Below are 14,012 nucleotides of genomic sequence, written 5' to 3'. Positions count from 1 at the left end.
TATCATTTTGAGCTTCCATTCTTTGATTTTTTATTCAGCATTGTCCAATGACATTTGAATTTGACTGACATATTACACTAATAAAACGGGAAGGAAAACAAAGTGCTACAGCAGAAACTATTTGTTCCTAGTTCACACATCCAGACACAAATGTCTAGTTTGTTTGTTGAATGCTGCAGAAAACTGTGACTTCAATCACTTTGTTTCTGCTATTTGTACAAGATACTTGTTTTGTTTGGATGTTAGGATTCTTCCTGGCCCTTACTCAGTAAAAGCATTAGAAATAGTATTAATTGTCAGCACATACCTCAATACCCTGAAGTGGTTGTACAGTCTACAGTTACTAGAAGCTGGTTATGTCACTTCAGGGTTTAATACTCCAGAAAGTGTAACATGAAGAAGAGCCAAACTCAGTTTTTACCTCCTCCTGGCAGCAGGAGGAATTCCTGCATTTGAATCAAACCACCAAAGCATTTGAATCTACATCCATAACTCCAGAAGCATTTTTTTTTTTTTGGAAGAGACAGGACACATTCTTGGCTAATGAAAAGCTTTTATTTGAACATGTATGGTAAAGCTACTTCAATCTAATGAATGGGATAATATTGCTCTACCAGGAAACTGAACTGGTACTCTTTCTTTAAAAGCTATATTCAATCTAGTTATCTATATTTTTAAAATTAAGCACAAACTCCACTGTTTTGCTAGTCAAGCTTTCAGTGCTAATTCTTTGTGCTAAAGGTACTATCTAGTTGTCCACTTCTTTTAATCACTTCACAGCAGTTAAGAGAGTTTCCAGTGATTAAAAGAGGCAAATATGCCCATCCTAATGTTTTTTTTGTTTGTTTGTTTTTTTTAATGGCAATTTAACTTTCTGTTTGGTCACACTTTGACTGCAAGAGTGGACCAGGTATCTCCAGATGTTGATTTTAACCTAAATTATCTTACGGCTTTATGCCTTGCATCATACTGAACACAGTAAAAAAAGGTCCAAGACATAATGCTTCTCCAAGATCCTGCAGAATATTAAACCTAGGAGCTGCATACAGCCTCCTAAGTAAATTCACTCATCCACTAACAGCTGAGAGAGGCAGCTTCCCCCTAGGCTTGCCAGCTACCTAAGCAGTAGCAATTAGACCAACAGTCCATTAATAAAGCACACTGCCTGCAAGATCAGCATACACACCACTCCAGAGTAGATGTAGAATATGTCATTTCTTGCCTAGATGTGAAACTCCATGGGGTAGCTTGGGATATGAAAATATAGGAGAAATATTAAATATCTAAGGACATTCTCAATCAGCTACAAGATTCAAAAGCAGCTGGCTTCCAGTCTTGTAGAATTTACCAAGGGCAATGATCGTGATTTTATAAATAACTGCAATTAACTTTTTTTTTAAGGTTATTACTGAGTTACTAACCATTAGCGAGGACTATTTACAAAGCAGAGCATCAGCTTTATGTCTTTTGTGAGTCCCCAGCTTGTGAGCTTCAGCTCTACTTCCTTTATGCTGCCTCAAGATGTATATTCAGGGCTCAGAAAGTCAGCTGGGAATTTCTTCAACAGAAAAGGATTTTCAATAACTACAGAGTCAATGGCACTTAGCCCCATCTCTCTATTTCCCACCAGCAGACGAGGGGGAAGGATGGAGCAGAACCTTGGCAAGTAACAGCTTGTGTATGGTCCCTCAAAGATATTAGGGACAGAGTTACCTTACGGTTCCTCTTACTTAGTTCTAGAGTGGGGCAACCTGAGGATCAAGCAACCAAAACATGTTTCTTGAATCTTCTTTCTTCCTGCATGTTAGTATTTTTGCAAGAAAAGAAATTTGGCCCACAATATACATTTATCTTCCACAGTGCTCAATAGGAACTAGCTATATTCAAAAGTCCTTGTTCCACAGAAAGTAGATCAGCTAAATTTCATGATTTCATCAGTCCTATGGCTATACCTTTAAATATCCATCCTTAAAAATGCAGACCATGGCCTCCTACCACTTTACTGGAGGCAAGCACTACGACAGGAACATATATGGCGTTACAGATGCAACCCTCCCAAACCAGCGCTGAAACGTGGCCTCCTGACTTATTCAGCATGCACAAACACACAGAGAGGTCCAGCACGAGAGCTCAGTCACATTCAGACCAGATCCCTTCATGTCACAGTCAGAGCACTGCGACTGCTCCAGCCAGCCCCTCTTGTCCCTCGTTATAGCTGAGCCATAGCAGGAGGAATATAGCTGACATGTTTCCTTTGATGTTGCCTGTTCTGGTTGGAAGACAAGACAGGACTACTCTCCTGCAAGTATGTGTCTTATTCCATGTTTCCCCAGCCTTGAGTTTTGTTGAACCTGATGTTCTAGATCAGCACCAGATAGCCACAGACAACCGCAGGTCTGTATCTACAATATTTTTGGTCAGTGAATCTATGTCATGTCTGCACAGAAAATAATAATACATAAATTAAGCCACAAACAATTAAAATCACCTACAAATCTAACTTAAGGTCCAGAAGAAGCAGAGAAATTAAATTTAAAATATGAAATGGAACAAAAATGCAATTTAAAGTAGTACCACTGAATTAATGAATAAGTAAGGAAGAAACCCCTAATTCTAGCTGACTAGAAGCTTTTACAGAATATTCAAACTTCTTTGCTTTTTAAGGATGTTGCCTTCAGCCAAATGGAACAATAATCCACAGTGGCATGTCTAGCCAAGGTGTCCTTGGAGTTGTCCTCTCCTGAGACCAATCAAGAAAAACAGACTACTACTCACAACATTTTCCCCTTTTCATACCTCCCTTTCCAATGCCCAATAATAAAAGGTTAAGCCAAAACAACTGAAAATGAGGTAATGATCTTCCTAGGTGCTGTTACAAGCAGCGTACTTCTAAGGTTCCAAAACATGTGAACAAGGGAAAAAAAAAAAAGCAACAGTTAATTAAAAAATATAAACAATCTTTTCTAGTAATGTTCAAAAGAATTGCAGCAACTTGTAAATGAAGGAGAGGAAAACCTATTTTCATCAATAAAGCACACAAAAAATTGCCTAACTGTGAATATATTTGCACCTCTTCAGCAAAAGTTCTTAGGTAGGTACATAACAGCTCTGTTGAATATGAATGGACTTAAACATGAACATAAAATCATGAACATGAACATTAGTAAAGTTTAGAGAATATGAAATCTCTTCCTGTTGCAGACAAAATAGACACAGGACTTGGCATTCTCAGTAACCGTTTAACTATAAGTCAGTTGGCTCACAGACTGCTTTTTCTCATTCTTTCTGCCAGTAGATTCTCCATTGTGTAATTCAAATCGATAACGATGAACTGGCCAAAACCACCACTTTCAAAGAGAAAGAGAGAAGACCAGCACAACTTAGTGATATACGTAGTCATCTTCTTGCCAAAGGATCAGCTGTGTGCCCAGGAGGAGGGAGCACAGTGGACTCGGGGAGAAAGACTTTGGGGGAGGCAGTGGAGGCAAGGAGCCACCTGCGATGACTGACAAAGCAGGGCCTGGGTTCCTGAATTTAGGTGCCTCTGCTGACTCTATGTACAATACAATATGGCACCCTAGTCCATTTAAGGTGGGTGTTCATCACATTGAAAGGCAAAACCGACAGGAAACACTGGGTTTTGCTTAACAGGTATTGGAGCCTAGGTATTTGGTTGCTCCCCATTGGAGAATTTAACTAGAAAGTGGAAGCTTCGTTCTTCCTGAAAAGGATGGGATGGGAGAGGTGGTAGAAATAAAATCCTCGTCCTTTCTTTCATGTAATAGTGAAAGCAAACCACTTCCTCTGTCGGGAGCTGAGACAGCATAACCAGCAGGAAAGAGGAAACTTTTTAGCTTGGGAGGGGGAATAACTGGCTTGCAGTGCCTTCACTTTTATTTTTTGATCCAAATGCAATACATGGCCATTCTGAGAAGTTACTTCGCTCTTCAGTAGGATGTAGGTAGGCTGATTCTTAAAATTCTACCTGAATTCCACCGTATTACAAAGGTAACTTAATACTACCTGCAATCTTGAAAGTTAATTTATACACATTTTATAAAATACAACTTCAAAGCTCTATGTTCAGGTAAAAAAAGCCATGAAGAAGTGCCTAAAATGGAGCCAGCACCTTGGCAGACCTCTTCTCGAATGTTGTGTGGGGTGGCTGAAAGGGGACGATTACCTTACAAAGGCCACACCGCAGTGGGGACACGGCTCATCCTCACTTCTCTTGAGAAGCAGCAGAGCGACAGCTACTGCTGGCATGTGTTTACAGCACATGTCAACCTCAGTGTTCACCAAATACTTTGAAAACCTCACTGATATTAGTTGAGGATGTTATGCATACTTTGCCATACACACCACCAACCTTAATACCAGAAGATACGCAAAGGGGATGAGCAGATGGGTGAATTTCACTATGCTTGCACATTTTTTGACAATACAGTCTAGGAATTTATTGCTACACCAAAACCTTCATTTAGGAAAGATCTACCATTATAATCCTCCAACCAGAATCCATGTTTATTATATATTAATTATAAATTCAATATTCAAAATACATGAATTTTAACATGTACAAGTTATTTTTACTGGATGGAGCTGCTAGAGTACAGACTGTAAGAAGACCACATCTAATCTTATAACAACTCTTAACTCTGAAAGTTATTCTTTAAAAAAAAATAACTATTGAAAGCATGGGAATAACAGAAAGGAATTTGCATAGCAGAAGACCAGATAGTTTGTATTCAAAGGTTGAAATGACTTGCATAAGCACATCAGGAGAAACCTAGCATTATTGTAGTAAACACAAAAGGTACCAAAGCCAAAGATTATGAGGAATATTGTCAACTTTTAGGTGAATTAGCAGCAGAACAACAATCATAATACTCAACAAACAAGCACTATGAGTCTGGCAGAGCACAAACTATCAGCTCCCTTTTTACAAGGAGTCACATGTAAAAGACGAGGGGTAACGGGTACAAGTTACTCCTGGGGAGATACCGATTGGACCCAAGAGGAAAATTTTGCACAATGAGAACAATCAGCCATTGGAATAATCTCTCCAGGGAAGTGGTGGATTCCCCAACATCAGACACTTTTAAGATTCAGCCGGACAGGGCGCTGGGCCGTCTTGTCTGGACCGTGCTTTTGCCAGGAAAGGTTGGATCCGATGATCCTTGAGATCCCTTCCAACCTGGTATTCTATGATTCTATGAACTCTTGCAGTAATGGATCTGAGTGCTTGTCAGGAGTGTTTAATGCCATCATAAAACTTGAGAAGACAATACTTGGCTTGAAATGATATTATCAAGCTTTGTGTCCCTTCCAACCTGGTATTCTATGATTCTACAAACTCTTGCAGTAATGGATCTGAGTGCTTTGCTTGTCAGGAGTGTTTAACACCATCATAAAACTTAAGAAGACAACACATGGCTTGAAATGATATTATCAAGCTTTGCATCTTGAACATGTGTTTTTTGAAGTCTTTCACATTCATACTTTCCTAATACAAAGGTTCTTCTTGAGCCTTTCTCTAATGTATATGAATGTGCCCTCATATAGAAATCTAGCCTGTAACTATGGGAATATTCCCACAGTCAGGGCATGTCTGCTCTATTTTTTTTTTCCCTAAGAAAAAAGCCCTGGAGGGTTGGGCAGAAATCAAAAATAAACACATATTTTTTCAAACAGACAAAGAAATGGATATGCTATTCTACTCTGGTACTTATTAATCTTTTACTATTTCCCACAGTCAGGGCACGTCTGCTCTATTTTTTTTTCCCTAAGAAAAAAGCCCTGAAGTGTTGGGCAGAAATCAAAAATAAACACATATTTTTTCAAACAAAGAAATGGATATACTATTCTACTCTGGTACTTATTAATCTTTTACTATTTCCCTGTGACATGGATATTTAATCTAACGACCACATTTGCAATCAATGATTTTCAGTACCAATATACGAGTTAATCAAGCCCTTGCAAAAATATGACGAGCTACCTCACTTTACAAAACCATGATCTAAAATCAATTATCCAACAGGTTCCCCACTGCTTATTAATACAGAAGAGTCGTTAGGTTGTTTAGGGTATTAAACACCATTCATATGATGGCAGACCTTTGCCAAGTTGATTTTGTAAATTATCAGGTTTAAGGCTCCTACATTTTAATGCACTAGAAAGCACGACTCACTAACAGTCCATGCTTGGCTCACTCCCGAGAAACAATAATTTCCAACTAAGAGATCATAAACACCATGCAATCCAAATACAGCTGCACAGAACACTAGCAAGGCCATGCAGAGCTGACATACAGTCAGAAGGGTATTGAAGAATACACACGTGGAGTCATACAAAGAAGTCATCCAGGTTGGTGTAGTAAAGCTAGGTATTTGTGGAAGATTAAGAGGCAAACTTGGAACTTTTGGAAGAGCTACATTAGGAAGACTGTTGCTGATGCTCCTGTGAAGAAATAAACAATGTAGGAATACAATAAAAAATAGAATATTTAGAGGACAACAGGGAAGAACATCTAATTAGACAGAAAGCTATAGGCAGGTGCTTTGTTCAGATCTTGTAGAAAGCACTTACTTGACAGGTTGCCATGATTCTTGTTCAAGACCTCTGTGAATGGACTGGGCAAGTGATGATTCCATGAGATCAATGTAGCGGACGACCATGGGAACAAAAATTTCTTGCAAGTGCTTGTGAAACTTTCCATTGCACAAAAATGCTTTAAAAACAAACAAAACACAAATAAAAAATGTCAAGCCTTTCCCTATTTTATTTAGCTATAGGAAAAAGTATCGCTTAAAATGTTTACTACACAAAAGCATTTTAAGAACAAGATCCAGCTTGTGTAGGAAATACAGTTCATAAAAGATAAATGAAGTGCTCCATGAGGACACTGCAGTACATTTTAAACTGTCACTGTAACAAAAACTAGGCACATACTGAAGTTCCTGTTGAACCAGAACACTTTTGCATCTTCTTGAAATTAATAATATACTTTGCCGAATGTAAGACTTAGCAATTTTGTTCAATACTTAGACATCAAGACAGAACAAAAAAAAACCCAAACCAAATAAACAGTATTTGAATGTCATTCAATTATTTTTATTCTCCTTATGCTAAGAAGAACAAAAGTTACAGTAAAACATTCCAGCATCACTAGGCTATGTGCAAAAATATAGAGCATTTCCTCCAGATTGCTTAATGGAAAAAGGCAATATGTGACACATGACTATTTGGGGGAATAAGAACAGTTTACCCATCTTCTCTGTGTCCTCGGGAGCTGGCAAAGTCCTGAATCACTGCCTGTAGCTACACAGGACATGCAATGAGCTCTTGAATAGAAAACATGGCTTGGTATGCCTATGCATGTCCATACATAAAAATCTTGAAGGCCAGAGCTCACCACCAGAATCCTGGCTTTTCTCAATCCTCGTGGACATGTGCACAAACCTCATCAAGAGTCCCATGAACAAAAGTACCTCCCAGCCAGTCTGTGTTCACATGAAACTCAGCCTCAGCAGCCAAGCTTGCCTCTCCTCTGCCCTCTCAACTCTCTTGCAAAATTTTAAAGGACGTTAACTCTAAACTTCCCTTCTGGAAGTTTGCTGGTTCTCTGTTTGTTTGGAAGTTTGCAGTTCTCTGGTCTGATTACCTCCAACTTTACAGCAATTGCAGTTTTATAACTATTTAAAGGAAGTCCTGAAAACTAGTTGTCTAAAATGCTAAGGAAAGCTGATAACATGTAACACACCTGGAGGTGTTCTCTTGCTTTTTGAAAGAAATGGAGTTGACTGGTCAGCATCCTATAGGCATGAAGTATATTACTCAACAAAAGTAAAGTAGCTATAAGCAGTAGAAAATTACCTGCTTCACAGATGGGATTTACTGCATGAAAAACTGTATATACAATGCAAACTAAAGATGCTTAAAAACCTGAAAATTAGTTTGCCACCACCACTGCTTGTCTGTGTCCTCCCTGAAATGTTCTCTTAGCAAATCCTAACTCTTAGCACACTGATATCCTGTCCCACCAAGGGAGTATATCAGTTTCATATTTTGAATGTGTCTGTATTCACCCATTAATTCACCACTATTATTAGGACCTGTAAGAATATTCCCATGTGTCCAAGCAAATCATACAGGCAAGCTGAGCCACAGAGATACATTTTCATTATTTTGGTAGCCTTCCTTTTCTTCCATCCATATTGCGTAGTTTTAAGTTTTCTTGTGGGTTCCTCCTCCCAACTATTCCTGCATCCAGGCTTCTCATTTGATTTGGATGAGTACCACAACTGCATTTTGAGGAGGCTTTCTCCTCTTCCTAAGAAGAAAAGGCTGGATTATGGGGTTCAAAACCCTGGAAACCATCTCATAAAATCACAATCCTTCTTGTTCCACTACTGGTACAACTCCATGTATAACATATAAAAATAATTTCTGTAACTTCCAGAAACTTCTTTGCCTTCCATTCCTGAATGATGTCCACCACAAACTGAGCCTGGGAGAGACAGAGACTATGTGGAAAATGTGTCATCAAGTTTCAGTTCCTTATTGCTACTTGTACTGCAAGGAAGTGCCTTTGTTGCTGATTGTCCAGTCTGAACACATTTTTTTTTTTCCCGGATACAATGATCTGAAAGTAAGAACTATTTTCTTGAAAACACCCTTGTAGAGTAATGGGAAATTACGTATCAATCTCTTTTACCTAAGGAGACAATACTAATGCAAGCAGCTCTCTTTTTTTGTTCTCTCACCTCTCTTTTGCTAAGAATGTTGAAACTTTTAGCAAATTTCAACTGTATTACACAGAGGGGTAGAGAGAGATATCTGATATATGAAGTTTCATGAAAACAGGCAGCTAGGTAGCAGGCAGAGATTATTAGGGCTTCCACTGAGAAAAAGGCAGCGGCATAGGCTCATCTCTTATTAAACACTTGAGAATCCACCCTTGAGAGCACCTATGAGTCCATTACAAACATGCTCCATTATTACACTGCTCCTCGAACTACTTGTTAACTAGCTAGTTCTGGCATAATTAATTGTATATTAGGCACTCAAAACAGTGTTATTTTTTCTATATTTATATATCTTAAAATTGCAGCATCTGTGACCAGCAACAATAACAACTGAGAAGGATTTGGATATTAACACAAAGGTTTCACAGTAAGCAGCTGATGAACATTGCCTTTGGGAAACAAAAGGTGGCTGGTATCAAGCTACTTATTAAGCTGATTTTTCAAGGCAACTTTGAGCTTAAAAACAAGAATAAAACCATGTCAATTAAGTCAATATTGCTGCTTTATAGCGAATCAGTGCAGCACTGGCATTAATCAGGCAATCACAGTTACTTGAAGGGATGAGCTTGTAGTTCAGTGTTGTCGGAGCACACCGCAGAATGTGCTGCTACCAGCCCTACTCTGGGAATTACAGTAATAAAGCCTCACGGGCAGGAGGGCGACTCTTGTTATTCCAAAGTCAGACTGAAATTTAAAGAAGTCACAGGCAACAAAAGCTGTTCAACTTAAAAAGCTGAATCATTTTCCTATCATCCTGACACCAGTCCTTGCAGGGAAGTGAAACTTTGCAAAAGGATGCCAAGACTCTTAATATGACTGCACCTCCATGGAGATCCCTCTGTACGCAGGCACACATAGGAGAGCACTGCCTCAGATCAACAACTCGGTGAGCATTCTGTTTTCCCAGGGCTGAGGACATGGAAGCTCTGATTTACCCATCTGGAGATCTCCGTTAAGGATTACTGCAGGGCAGGGAAAGAACTCAGAGCGCAGGGGTAAGTGATACAGCTGAGTATCATCAGCAGACGCATGGCACTCTACCCTATGATTAGAATTGATCTTGCCAAAAGGTACCACCTGTGCATCAAAGCAGATGGGAAACAAGAGATCCTTGAGGAAATGCCACACTTCAAATCCCTCAACTACCACTTGTCTTCAAAGCTATGTAGCTTAATTCTCCATTGTCTTGTCAATATAGACACCCCACACCCTCTTCATATGAGCCATCTCATATTCACACAAACAACAACAAATCGAAAGCCTGTGCCAGGGCAAGCTAATGCATAGACAATATTAACGGGAAACGGATCAGAGGAACAGAAACAGGTCCCCACATGAAAAATTCTTGAAATACTGAAGTTGAAGATGAAAGTTATTCAATTTTTACATACTAGGTATCTGAAATATATTAAAATATGACAAGAAAAGACCAGAGATTAAAAGTACAGTCTAATAATGCAGCATTGGAATGGAGTTTCTCCTCTAATACTAGGAAAAGAATCTACTGTGCTTGTGCACAACAGAAGCTGTGGGGCTTGTTTTGCTTTTACTTATACAGGCACAGCTTAGGAGTTATCCTGGAGTCAGCGTGTTGTTACACTGCTCTCGAGAGCTTCTGCAGAATCAAAGGAAAGGAAGAATGACACAGGTTAACATGAGTTTCTTCCACTGACAAAATGAGCACTTTGGTAGACAGTCTATAATTATCCTGCTCTCCATAGGATTCTTGGGAAGACACCACTTGGATTTTCTGGCATATTTTTAAATCCAAAATAAAACCAGTAAATTTCAAGAAAGAAATTTGCTGGGGGCTCCATATTCTATTTGTAGCCATTGAAAACCACCCAATAATCTGTAAAAAGAAAGTTTATATTTCCATTCATTTCCTATTTATATTACATTCTGCTTCCACAGAGCATTTATGGATCAGTTATTTAAATTGTGGTGAAAATGTAGCCATTGAAAACCACCCAATAATCTGTAAAAAGAAAGTTTATATTTCCATTCATTTCCTATTTATATTACATTCTGCTTCCACAGAGCATTTATGAATCAGTTAAATTGCGGTGAAAATTGCAAGAGTCCCAGCTTATATACAAATTGTGTATTTTTACATACAAGACATACTTTAAAAGTGAGATTTAGAGATGTACTATGTGGAAGCAAGCTGAAAAATTGTTTCATCTTTACAAGACAGAGTGACACGAACAGCTTATTGCACAATTGTCTTGTGCCTAAAACTCCCATTCAGTCAAAAAGGTCATTGGATATTCTGGTGAGCAATAATGCAGCTTGAGTTAGCTCTCAGTATCAGTAACCAAAACACGTAGCTCTTATCTGAAGGCAGGTTATGATTTCAAAGCAGGTCCTAATAGGACTGAACAAAAATCCTAAGCCCCTAATCTAAGTGTAAGGTTTGATGAGAGGTATCGGTGCAGGTATAAAGTTTGCCCTCATTACCTTAAATCCAAATTATTTTCTATCTCCACCCTGTAGTTTAAGATAGGGGCTATGTTATACATAAATTCTAGTACAAAAATGGCACACAGGTTGTAACAAAGCAGGCAGGTGATGCTGTCTTTGGAGGTGTTTGCCATTCTGCTACTAGCAACAGCAATAGTGGAAAAAAATGTCAGAGAATTGCTGTTTGAAATCAATAGCCATGACAATGACAATGGCTTTCAAGAGGCTAACATTCAACATGCTGGTTTTTCTACATCAGCTTCGTCAGACTGTCTACAGGTGTACCATGGCTGAGTTACAGCAGGTAGATTTCAACATGCTGGTTTTTCTACATCAGCTTTGTCAGACTGTCTGCAGGTGTACCATGGCTGAATTACAGCAGGTAGACAGACATTTCACTGAGTAATACTTGATGGAAAATGAAGGTTATGAGTTAACTTCATAATACTCCTAGTTTTGACTGATATGTGCCAATGTAGTATTGCAATAATACTGAGCGACAGCATGGTACATAGTGTCAGCAAGTGACATTTGGAAAGAAAACTTGGCAAGGAAAGGAGCAGAATATTGAATATACAACCAAAAAAACCTCTAAAATAAGCCAAATATATACACACTTTATGTAACTAGGCATATGCCACTAACAGATATCTCTGACACCATCTTAAACAAAGAGTAATTCGTACTTGTCTGTCTTGAGGCACTAAAAACCTGATTAATCTGAATAATTAAACTACGGCAGAAAGTAAATTCCTGTCTAGAGCAGACTCCTTCATAACATAATTTATAGGCTCTGTGGACAAAAAGTAACATGGCCATTGCAGAAAATAAGACACAATCCTGGGACAACCATGTTCTTCCTCCCTCTACAAATATCCAATTCTGGAAAAAATAATTTCACTATCATAGACAGATATTGGTTACTGTTATCATTGTACAATCTGCAAAACTTTACACAGTCAGGCATAATTGTGTATGAAGAATAGAAACTCTGGAGATCATTAAAATGTATACTATAAAAGCAGCTACAATATTTTTTTCAAACCTTTACATTTTGAAAAATCACAACAAATTTATCTAATGTTACTCATCTCCACAGTAAATGTCATTTTTAAAATAACTGTTATTTGTTAGCTCTTGTCAGAAAAGCTGAATTATTTTATAGCATAGGAAGATCATATTCCTCCACCCATTTTTTTTAAAGTAGTTCTTTAGTTAGACTTAATAGGAAAGCAAGCGCTCATGAACTCTTAATTGTTGTGGAATAAGGTCAGAAAAAAAATGGAGAAGTTTAAAGTGACTCAAAATGAAATCCTTCATAATAGAAATGTGAAGCTTCAGTCAGGACTCCCTCTCTCCTTTACCTTCACAAAAAGTTATATGTTGTACTGGAAAATGCATTTTTTTCCTCATTGTTAAATGAATACTGGCTTTGAAGTATTTGCCTTGAATCTTGTACAATGTTTTGTATATTATGTAAAATGACATTTTATATTATTTGAATAGCAAAGACTATGCATTTTCATTATCTCGCAGTCTTTCTAATATTAAATTTTAGTGATATAGTTACAAAAATAGTCTTATGTAAGTTTAATGCTGTAAATGTTAGATTGTTTCTTTATTGTTAGGAGTTTGCTCATGTCAGGTTTACGTGAAAACTGACTTCTGCATCGAAGATTTAGAGCTCATTTAAAGCTCTTGAGATAGAATAACACGCAGATGTCAGTCCTCCAAATTTCACTGAAGATTAACCTAATATGCAATATGGTGACCTAACAGTTCTTCATTTGAAAGAAATCTGAAAAGTAATCTCTGATATAGCCGGAGAGTGAGAATAACCCAGTGGGATTTCCACCTCTTCATTTCCTAATGAGTTTTTTGATAATGAGAGGTGACTTTGCCAGTCACTGTGGGCTCTATTATGGTTAATTTACTCCACTTCACTCTCCTTGTTAATTATTAACACTAGCCTTTTTATCCTCATGAGACCACATTCCAGTTTTTCCCCTTTTTAGTTTTTTTTTTTTTCTAAATCTATCTTTATGAAGGTGATAGTTTTCAGGAAAAGGTTTTCACTTAGGGTAAAGCCAGAATTATTTATTTCATTTTGGAAGACTGTAAAATTGATTATATGAGCATGGGGAGCTCTTCCTAATGGCTTTAATGCACTTGCAAGGTGAAAAGGCTGTTAATTAAAGAATAAGCACTGAGGTATGTTCCACTTGGGAATCAGTTCTTGGTAGAATGGTCACTTGCCACTTGCTAACATATCCACCGATTAAAAGGCGACTAATTTCCATGGTTGCTTTCCAATAGTTCTGGGGAAAAAAAAGTGTATAATTTTCCAGATGGCTTTCACTTGCCAGAAGCTGTCATTTACTGTATCTATTACCATTAGGGAATTACTGAAATTGGTATACAGGTGTGACATTTCATACAGCAATCGTTTCGCATCCTTCATTTAAAGTTTTACAATCTTTCTAATAATTGCTTTGACACAAGGTTTTCACAAAATGTCTTTCCTAAGTCTGTTTTAATCACTTAGCATTATTATCCATTTCATCTTTTAAGGAAAGAAAAATCAGTAGGCTACCAGCAACCTCTTTGCACATGAAGATAATTCTTGTTTCTAGCACTTCTCTCACGTTAGAACTAAAGTGCAAAGGAACACAAATGGCACAATAATGTGGTTAAAACTGGTGCCACAAATCCTTCTTGTCAGACTACTGTAAAATACCT

The 14,012-nt window shown here is 37.9% G+C and overlaps 1 protein-coding gene across 1 annotated transcript in view; it reads right to left on the bottom strand.

The window, feature by feature from the left end:
• Positions 1 to 14,012, bottom strand: part of LOC104165432 (calcium-dependent secretion activator 2-like) — a gene marked incomplete at both ends in the record, with an annotated part of 66,970 nt that overhangs the window by 25,340 nt on the left and 27,618 nt on the right. The window contains 2 exons of the mRNA XM_009705070.1: positions 6,343 to 6,462; positions 6,592 to 6,733. Coding sequence (XP_009703372.1) covers positions 6,343 to 6,462; positions 6,592 to 6,733 — 262 coding nt within the window. The remainder of the gene's footprint in view (positions 1 to 6,342; positions 6,463 to 6,591; positions 6,734 to 14,012) is intronic.

Source organism: Cariama cristata, unplaced genomic scaffold (genome assembly GCF_000690535.1).
Source record: "Cariama cristata isolate BGI_N322 unplaced genomic scaffold, ASM69053v1 scaffold668, whole genome shotgun sequence".
Classification (NCBI taxonomy): Eukaryota; Metazoa; Chordata; class Aves; order Cariamiformes; family Cariamidae; genus Cariama; species Cariama cristata.
The sequence above is the reverse complement of the archived record's forward strand: the minus strand, read 5'-3'. Positions and strand labels throughout refer to the sequence as shown.